General features: G+C 41.7%; 1 protein-coding gene across 1 annotated transcript; it reads left to right on the top strand.

Annotated features, from left to right (window-relative positions):
* Window positions 1-686: 686 nt before the first annotated feature.
* LOC103624444 (E3 SUMO-protein ligase PIAS2-like) lies at window positions 687-9,468 on the top strand (the record flags this gene model as incomplete). The annotated part of the gene is made up of 6 exons (XM_017725848.1): window positions 687-847; window positions 1,446-1,579; window positions 3,172-3,343; window positions 5,586-5,725; window positions 7,516-7,553; window positions 9,406-9,468. Coding segments are annotated over 6 exons (708 nt in total), but the record flags the coding sequence as incomplete, so codon positions are not given.
* Between the last annotated feature and the right edge of the window lie 915 nt (window positions 9,469-10,383).

Below are 10,383 nucleotides of genomic sequence, written 5' to 3' on the forward strand. Positions count from 1 at the left end.
AAAGTGCACTTTGAGGATGACTACTGGCCTTCATCAGAAAGACCCCCGAGGAAGAAGAGGAGCCTTCCTCAGTGCGACCACCAGGACATACAGCTCATGCGTGGCCCATATGCTAATGATATTAATGATTTCTGAGAGATAATTTGTATAACCACACCTGTCCCAAGGAATGTGATGAATATTCATAATTTAACCCTTAATACTGTGTTGTAGGGAGCACCGGTGTGTGTGTGTTTGGAGGAGCGATCCCCACACACCCGGCGTGCTGAGTAAAGCAAATACCCACTTCTCTGACTCTGTCTCTGAAGCGTCTCCTGGCCCGGTTGCGGCGTGATTCACTGGTCTGTTCAGTTAAACATTAAAATGAGTCTAACATGTATCTGGACCTCAGAAAAACCCTTTAAATATTTAGTTAAAAGAAAATTATAAAAGCGGGTATTTCAGTAAAAAAATCCTGGAAATAATGTTGATGCATGTCCATTAGAAATGTTCCTGACAACTCAGTGGATATTTTGAGGATGGTTTTATTGTTCCTTTAAGTGTACTGTAAGTGCTTTGATAGGGTGGATTTGCTTGTAGTGCCCTTAGCACTGGGCACCTTCTGTAATGAGAAGAGACAGTTGTTAGCTATCTAGGCCTACTTCACTGTCTTATGTTCTGACTCTCTTTAAATGCATCTTCTGCAGCTGGGAAAAATGAGACTGACAATCCCATGCCGGGCTGTGACTTGCACACACCTGCAATGTTTTGATGCTGCTCTTTATCTTCAAATGAATGAAAAGAAGCCTACCTGGATCTGTCCTGTCTGTGACAAAAAGGCAACTTATGACAGCCTAATACTAGATGGGTAAGAGACTGGGTTTGCAGATTACACAGTTACTTAAAATTTTTCATTATGTACTCAATAGCTACTTTTGTGACTTGAGGTTTAGCCATTTCATACTATTTTCTTTGTCAAAATACTTTAGACTGAGAGGAACTGACTGTTAGTTTCTCTTGCCATGTAACAAACTGCATAAGTTTATCTCCTAACTGCATCATCAAACTCGTGAGCCTCAGTATATTTCCTCTGAAGAAATCCAAGTCTTGATATCTAAGTCTCCCTTTTATGTGACCTTATCTCTGAAGCTATTAACTTTAAAATGTAACTTTTAACTCATAAAAAAGTGTCAAACTTGGTTCAAAGTATGATTATTTCTGCTTCTGTATTGAAATCTATGATTTGCAGTAATGTTGAAGTGGAATATGGGTAGGTTGGGATATTCTTTTAGTTGTCAATGTCTGCAAAGGCTATAATTACAGGCTTTCAGGTAAGAGGAACTAGGGAGAGAGCACATGCAATGGATGGAAGGTGATCATAATTAGCTTTTCCACTGTCTCCTTTTCAGTTAGAATAAAAAATTCACTTGGAATCAAAAATGAAACCACTCAGCCCTCTTTTTCAGGCTCTTTATGGAAATCCTTAATGAATGTTCAGATGTGGATGAGATCAAATTCCAAGAAGATGGCTCCTGGTGCCCCATGAGGCCAAAGAAAGAAGCTATGAGAGTCTCAAGTCCACAGTGCACCAAAATAGAAAGTATGTACATCTGGGTACTGGTTGCAAACCAACTTGGATACTTAGATGTAGCTTGGATAATGTGTGAATGTTGGTGTTTGTTTTCTGGAGGGCTTAATACTTCTAACCTTCTTGTCATAATCTAAAAAGAAAGGGTTGTGTCTCTAAAAGTATTCATTTTTGGGCTTCATCTTTGTTCTTTATAGTAGCAGTTAAGAAAGTGAAAGGTTGTTCTTGTTTTCGGTCCTTAAACTGATAAGTGAAGACTAAAGCTTGTGTTTTAATATTCTCAACATGACACAGTATCACGAGTTGACACTGGCCAAATGCCAGGCACCCACGAAAGCCGCTCACTCACCCACTGCAACACTCCCCTGCTGCAGCTGGACAGAGGAGAGAAAATTTACTGAACGTTTCATGAGTTAAGGACCAGGAGAGGTTGCTCAGTAAATACCATCAAGGGCAAAATAGGCTCAACTTAGAGATATAAGGTGAATTTATTGCTAACAAAATCAGAGCAGAATAATGAGAAGTAAAACAAGCCCTTAAAAACACCTTTCCCCCCACCCCTCCCTCCTTCCCAGTTCTGCCTCCTACCTCAGCAGTGCAAGGAGGCAGGGAATGGGGGTTATGGTCAGTTCATCACCCAAGGCTTCTCCTGCTGCTCAGGGAGAGGAGTCATTCCCCTGCTCCACTGTGGGGTCCCTCCAATGGGAGACAGCTCTCTGTTACCTTCTCCAACATGAGTCCATCCCATGGGCAACAGTCCTCCCAAAACTGCTGCAATGTGGGTCACTCTTCCACAGCGTGCAGTCCTTCAAGGACAGGCTGCTCCAGCCTGGAAGCAGGGCCCCTCTCTCCACAGGCCTCCCACAGGATCACAACCTCCTCCCAGGCATCCACCTGCTCCAGCATGGGGCTCCTCCACGGGTGGCAGGTGGATCTCTGCATCCCCATGGATCTCCGTGGGCTGCAGGGGGACAACCTGCTTCACCACGGTCTTCACCAAGGCCTGCAGAGGAACCTCGGCTCCGGTGCCTGGAGCACCTCCTCCCCCTCCTTCTTCACTGACCTTGGTGTCGCCATGTTGTTTCTCTCACATGTTATCACTCCTGCTCTTCTCTGGCTGGAATTACAACTGCACCACAAACTTTGTTTTGATTTATTCTTAAATACATGATTCACAGAGGTGAGGGGTGGAATGTATTGGTTTTGCATGGCCTGGTTTTTGGTAGCGGGGGGGCCACAGAGGGGGCTTCTGTGAGAAGCTGTTAGCAGCTTCCACCCTGTTAGAAGCTTCCACCATGTCTGGCAGAGCCAATCCCTGATGGTTCTGAAGATGGATGTGCTGCTGGCCAAGGCTGGGCCAATTAGAAATGGTGGTAATGCCTCTGTGATAACATATTTAAGAAGAAATCAAAGCAAAGTTTGTGGTGCAGTTGTAATTCCAGCCTCAACCAGCATCAGCCCTCGACACACAGAATATTTATAAAACAGTTCCTGGCCATAGCATTCTCTGTAGTGGCCAGGAAGATAATCTGGTTCTGTTGCAGATAGAAACTGCTGATGTCAAGAGCATTTAGAAAACAGTGATGTTCTATTATCTTCTTCAGGTTCCAGTGTTTTTCGGAAACCCTATTCTGTGACAGTGACCAATGAGGTAAACAAGAAGAAAGTTGATGTTATTGACTTGACAATAGAAAGCTCTTCTGATGAAGAGGAAGATCCTCCTGCCAAAAGGAAGTGCATATTTATGTCTGAAACACAAGGAAGCCCAACCAAAGGGTTTGTCAATTTTAAAGTTAGTTGTAATTCTGTAATGTCTCAGATAAACTGATCTGTAGAGAAATGGATTTGTAATCTCTCTTCAGGATCCAGCTCCACACTTCCAGAGGAGAATGTCTAGGCCTCTCCTGTAGAAGGTTGTATTGATACAGTAACTTTGTACAGGCAAAACACTATTAAATAGTTTTACATATCACAAAAGACTTGTGCTCACTGTTGCTGTGTTTGCAGGGCCATTTCTCCATAGAAAAGGAAGTTGATTAAGATAATGGACAAGATTCTCCTGAGAAAGTAGATTATGCCAAGTGGAGGAGCTTTATGCATTCTTGCTAAGTTAGTGTCATTGTAAGGCTTTTTTCTCACTGTTATACCTTTTATCTAATCTGCTCTGGTGCCCAGGAAATGAGGCTGTGTTGTGTTTTTCATCCATCTTGCCAGTCTTGGAAGGAGGCACTTTGCTGTTTTGAATCAAGACAAGCTTTTTTTCCTCTGTTACACTCTGGAATGTCTTGGACACTTGTTGGCCATGGTTATCTGTCAGTCCTGCAACTTGGTTAGCACAACCAATGACTTCCCAAGTACTCTGTCAACTGCTCCATCTTTGTTGTCATGCCTGACTTCAGTGGCAGGCTTAACCAAGTTCTTTACTGTTGTGTCACCTGTCTGTCCCAATCTGCACACCTTGCCTGCAGGTACTGTTTGTGGCTTCCATAACATTCTTGCTCATGGCCCGTAGGGCACAGGAGACCTGCAGGGAGTGAGGGGCACTGGTTAGGCTCACCAGTTCTCACTGCTCCACGAGGTGATTCCAAGCATCAGGTTTTAGTAATGACTTCTTAGTGTTGCATGAGGTGCGTGTCTGTGTCTCACTGTAGCGGCTAATGTCTTGTACTAAAATAATAGTAATACAAACAAACCCCTTCTGTTTTGCTAACTCCTGAAGTAATGAGCAGGTGTACTGTGTCTCTAGTTCACAGGGATATGTGATTTTTGGTGAGCAAATAGTTGGCCATCTTCAACCACTTCCGGCAGTGATACTGAAATTCTGTTGCTTTTTGTGAGGATTGTGGAGGAGTTCCTCTGCAAGAGACCCTTTTTTTTTTTTTTTTAATAAGAAAAAATAGCTACAAATACATCTCCTAATGAAGTTTCAGAAGGCACCAAGACTTGCTTCCATGCTCCTGTGCTTGTTTGAGATGGCTATGTGCAACCCTAATTGTAGAGGGACTGAGTTTTCTTGTCTCTCTGTGACCGGTGTATTTTCCTTGCTGTTTGGGTATGGATATGGCATGTTTTCTTTCTTCAAATCCAAGTCAAAGCCAGGCTTTTGGGGAATAGCTTATCTCCTGTAAACAATGTTGTCTGAATGCTAGTTTTGGCAAAACTGTGGGGTGTCTTCCTATAGGCAGAAACAATGTAGGCTGAAGTATGAGATGCTTGAGAAGGAAGGGTCTGAAATCCAAGCTTTTGAATTCAGAAGTAGCAAGGCAGCAGTCTGGGGAGGAAGACATGAGTGTATAGCACTCATGGCTGGTGGGCTGGAGGGAGCAATGCAGAGCAGCTGGGAACAGGATTCTGGGTGTTTCCATCTGACTTGGAGTTTATGAAATATTTTATACATATGGCTGGTGCCTGAATGCCTGTGGTGTTATCTTTAACAGTGCTGTGAAGTAATTGGGCAGCAGGTGAGGATGCAAAAGGGTTTTAACTAGTTGCATGCTCTTGGAGAGCTGAACTTAGCTTGGGCTCAGGCTGTGAGTAAAGATGGGTTTTGATATTTAACTCCCACATGTGTAATCTGTGCTTCAGGGACTGAATAATGGTCAGTTGTGCCCTTGGCGTGACAGGTTGGCACTGAGGAACAGTTATGTAGAGAAATTGAAACAAGCACTCTCCTCCTGGCTCTGGCTACCTGCACATCCTTCCCAGGGTACTCCACAGATAGATACCCATTACTTTCTCTGAATGGTAGACTGTTATAAATTACTCCAGCACTGTACTTTGTTTTAATGCCAACTTGCTCTTATGTCATAGCTGCTGTTGAGAACCAAGATAGGGTCATGTTATTATGAAGACTGTTATGAAACAGGAAATTAGAGTTGGAATACTGTATAGTGAGTAGCTACGCTATAGTTGTATTATAGCATAGTGACCCTGTGAATGAGAGTGCACAGTGGTGCATAATTTCTCTTCTGTAACTAACAGCCAGGTTGTTTGTAATTTCCCATGCTGTTTGAAACAGGGTTCTCATGTATCAGCCATCTACTGCCAGAGTGCCCAGCGTGACGACGGTCAATGCTGCTGCTATTCCTCCTTCATTAACAGACTACCCAGTACCATTCCATCATCCACCAATATCCAGTATTTCATCAGACTTGCCAGGTAGGTGGCGATTATTTTTCACGTGTATTCTGACAGCATTATTAACTTGTGGGGTGGGTAAAAATTGGAGAATTGATCAACTTTTTTTTAATGGAACAAGACTATATGCAGTATTACACTGATGTGATGCCTAGACCAGCCCAGTACAGGCTTTTTTCCAGTTTCAGATTGCATTTCGCAACAGTGATGTGACAAACACTGCTTTTGGGGTACAAATTGGCACTTCAGAATGGCAACCAGAAACACTTCTTGCTATGTTCAGTTAGACTTTGTGTAAACATCCGATGGTTATGTGTTGTAGATGCATGGGAGAGTAGCTACTTCTTTAAGTTAATAGATGTGTGATGGCACTGACTCATCCAAACCCTAGATGTAGATATTCTGCTAACTGATTGTAGTGGTGCTCTGTCTAGACTGTATGAAAAAGGTTAAGGTGAGCTACAATCTGTGAGCTGACCTCTATTGACTTTCTTTACCTAGACATACCCTAAATGCCTATGATGTATTCTTCAACACTGCTGCTAAATATCAGACAAAAGGTGGGGATACTGATTGTTTTCTATCCTGGCTCCTTGAAAAGAACACTGTATATAGGGACTCTGGGGGTTCTCTTGGCCGGCTGTAACAAACCCAGAGCCCAGGAAGTGGTGACTTGTGGTGACAGGTGTCACTTTGGCCTCCTGTACTTCCCCTCTCCCCCTTTCATTGCCTGTATTCATTTTTGCCCTGAAACATTGACGGGTTTTTTCCTCTTCTTTCAGCACCAGTTTGGCACTGAAATGGATATCATTCCCCTTGTTTCTCTGTCCATTTTGTTTCCCTTACTGCTCCCTCCTTCCACTTCTCCCTTGTTAAGAAATTGTCTTTGCAAATTGGATAGGAGAGAAAGCTCAGAGAACAGAAATCTAGAACTGTCATCTATCTCTATTGACTGAAGTTCTAGAATGTGCAAGACCAAAAGAAGCTGTCAATTCTGGAAAAGCAGCTAAGCTTAAATCTCCTCCAAATTTTTTCTCTAATGGAGAAAGGGGAGATGTTGCTGGCCAGAACAGATTTGGAGGTGAGAGGGGAGGGAGGGAGGAAGTTTACCATTTTTTTCTGTTGACATAGCAAACACAAGGCCAATATTTAAGAACAAAACAAAAAAGGCCATAATTTCTCATTGGTTTCATAATTTTAAGCATCTTGCCCTAAATGCTTACATGCTACTGGTGTAAAAGATGGACGCTAGTTGTCACTGATCTTAGAGGATATACCTTGAACTACTTGTAGTTTCCTCTTCTTTGCTCCTTTTATTTGTCTAGACACAAAATGGGAATGATATTAGAAATGTTTTCTTATTGGCTGCCCGTGGGTTGAGGAAGAGATCTGCTGCTTGTTTTTGGACTTGTGCATGTTGTGACTTTACTTCATTCCAGCATCTTTAATGTGATGACACTCTTCATGTCCCAGTTTGGCCAAGTCAGGTACAATATGCAGTGAAACTTGCATTATGAACCAACAGCTCCAAATGGCAACCTCCATCTAAGCAACCACATTGAACCACCCTGCAATATCCAGTGAATAATACATCATTATGTCATCCTCATTCTTAAAAAGAGCCACTTGTACTAGATAACTCGTTTTGCTGCTGCCTGAAGTAGTCATTGAGATTGGTGTCACAGTGGTATATTCCATTTAGAAACTGTGTAACAATTGCAAAATCTGTTCTATGACCACAAAAAAAGTTCCTTAAATTTGTTGTGTATGCATAAAAGAAAGACTCATCAATTTATTATCCTTCCTTTTAGGACTGAATTTTCTTTCATTAATCCCAGTTGATTCACAGGTATGTTTCTGAACTGCTGTGGGGTTAATTTTCAAGTCTGGTTTTTGTGACATACTGCTCAAATAACTATCACATTTATGCAGTCCACTTGCTTAGACCTAACCACAGACCAGGAAAATCCATTTTCCCAACAAGAGATGGTAATGAAAATGCATTAAGGAAGGATTCAGTTTAGCCTTACTATGATAAATCCAGGCATGGAAACTCAGTCTTTATTGGTAGTTTGCCTTTCTAGGCAAAGCAGATACTTGCACAGCACTAACTTAAATACACTCAGAGTGGTGAGGCACTGGGATAGGTTGCCTAAAGAAGCTGTGGATGCCCCATCCTTGGAAGTGTTCAAGGCCAGGTTGGATGGGGCTTTGAGCAACCTGGTCTAGTGGAAAGTGTCCCTGCCCATGGCAGGGGTTTGGAACTAGGTGGTCTTGAAGGTCCATCCCAACCCAAACCATTCTGGGATTCTATGATCATGTACTTCATGCTCTTAGTTCATGCTGTCTATCTGTAGGCCAGATTAAGCTCTGTAAATATACCTCACTGATTGTTATTTCTGTTCTTTTTTATATTAGTAGGAGATTAGGTTCTAAAGAAAATATCTTCATTAATTTTAAGGGCACATGACTGAATACTTTTATAATAAATTCTTCCATGCAACACTTCATTGGCTTTGGATTATATGGAAATTTTGTAGGTCAAAAAGAACCAGGTGGTATTTTTCCTTCCCTGGAAATTTAAACTTTACACCATTAGGGAGAACAATTTTTACTGTAATTAGATTCTTATGCAGACATACTATAGCCTTGAAATGTGGGGGAATATCAGCTCCCTAAGACAAGAGGATCTGAAGCAGACTCTTTTTCACCTCTGTCACTAGAATAAAACAGTAGTAGGTCTCTTAGAGTAGAGTTGACTTTCTGGTGCCTTAAAAACGAAGGATGAACTTCCTCCTTTTCTTTCCACTTACTGCATCTTGCAATACTCTGTGCCTGACCTTGAGATCTGAACTGCCAAAAGCGGGAATAACAGAAGTTTGTTCATGCGGAAGACTGCAAGCAGGTATGCTGCTATGAACTGTCCATTTTGGACAGTTCAAACAGCTCAGGCTCAGTTTCAAACATATGCCCGAGATTTGAATCCACAGGGTAAGAGAAAGTAAGGTGTGTCAAACAATGTGTGCGTGTGTGTGGGGTGTCTTATCTTCTTTGACATCTGGCAACCTTGTTCTGTTTCTAAATGCTTAGAATGTTCAGCTCTGAAATGGCTTGTCTTTCACTTCAGGAAATTTAAATGATCTTAAGAATTTTTCTTAATCAGATTTGATCAGGGCTAATTTATCACTACTAAAATGTTTAGATACCTGCATGTATTGTTGCAGGTGTATGCTATGAAAATGTTGATTAGTACAGCTGCTGCCATTGAGGGGATGAAATTATTTTAACCTCCATTGAAGGAGCAGAAAGCATTTTGCTGCCTTTCATGATGAAAGGACCCTGAAATAGGCAGTTGGGCCCAGTACCTATGGGCAGTGAACATTCTCCAAATGTTAAGGGTTTTTGTGGGTGGGTTTTTTTGTGGACGATTGTGTTTCTTAATGCACTAATAAATGTTCAAGCTAACTAGTTAATAAGAAAAACAAAAAGGGGAGGATAAGGGAGAAGGACTCATGGCTCATTTTTGCTTGATTACTTGCTGGTTTGCAGAACTCTGGTTTTTGCTATGCATGTGTTAACAAGGTTCTGATAGTAAAATGTCTTGTGCTTGTTGCTCTTCAGAGCATATATTTCCCTTGTGCAGTTAATCTCTTCATTCTTCATTGTTTCAAGCAGTATTGTCCTCCTATGTTTTTGGATAGTCTCACCTCAACCTTAACAAGCAACATGCCTGGCAGCATCATCACATCAACCAGCCACCATGAAAGCAGCACACATGTTAGCTCCTCCAGCAGGAGCAAGACAGGAGTGATAACCAGAAGCAAAGGCAGTGCTCCTGACATCATCTCACTGGACTAAAACAAAGGGCAGCACAGGACTCCCAGACAAATTGCACAGAGCTGCTGCTTGTATCTCTGGAAATTCATCATCTCAGAAGTTATTCTGATATTTATTGAAAGGATTTGCCTTCTGGAAAATGGAGTAAATTCATCAACACCAAACAGAAGTGATAGATTTTATTTTTTTTCTTGCTTATTAAACAGCTGGCATAGAAAAGGCCCCTTCAGAACATGCATTTATGCTTTTGGTTTGTTCTGGGGAAACTTTGTTACTGGGTGGATTCCACAAATGGTTTTTAATTTTGTTGTAAAACACAGCAATACTGTAAAAACAAGCAAAAAGCTTTTTAATAAAAAAAGGTGCTTAACCACTCTAGAATAACAAGAACCTGGACAAAGGTGCAGAAGTGTATGCATTGGAGGATTTTTAATATTTTCATGGGGGCCTGTAATAAACTTCATTTAAGACCATGAAGCTTTGAAATAGCCATGACTTGTGTTGTATGTCTCTTGTTCCCCATCTCCCCCTTACCTGGGGACATAGGGGAAGCCAATGTAAATGGGATTGTTTGGTTTGGTTTTTTCCCCTAATTTCATGTTTTTCACAAATGCAACAAAATTCTAAGCTGTGATGACTTCTTAATGTTCTTTGGGCTGGGGCAGTGACAGACTATCTATGCAAACCCTGCATTACACAGTCTCTGTGCTGTCATGTCAGAATTAGGACACATCCCCACCACCAAAAGCTCCAAACTATGCACAGTTGAATGTAGTTGAATTTCTGGTTGGAGAAATTTAAGAGGTGATAGGAAAAAAAGCCTTTAAACTCAAATTTAGATT

The sequence above is a fragment of the Corvus brachyrhynchos genome, unplaced genomic scaffold, assembly GCF_000691975.1.
Source record: "Corvus brachyrhynchos isolate BGI_N302 unplaced genomic scaffold, ASM69197v1 scaffold1182, whole genome shotgun sequence".
In the NCBI taxonomy this organism is placed as follows: Eukaryota; Metazoa; Chordata; class Aves; order Passeriformes; family Corvidae; genus Corvus; species Corvus brachyrhynchos.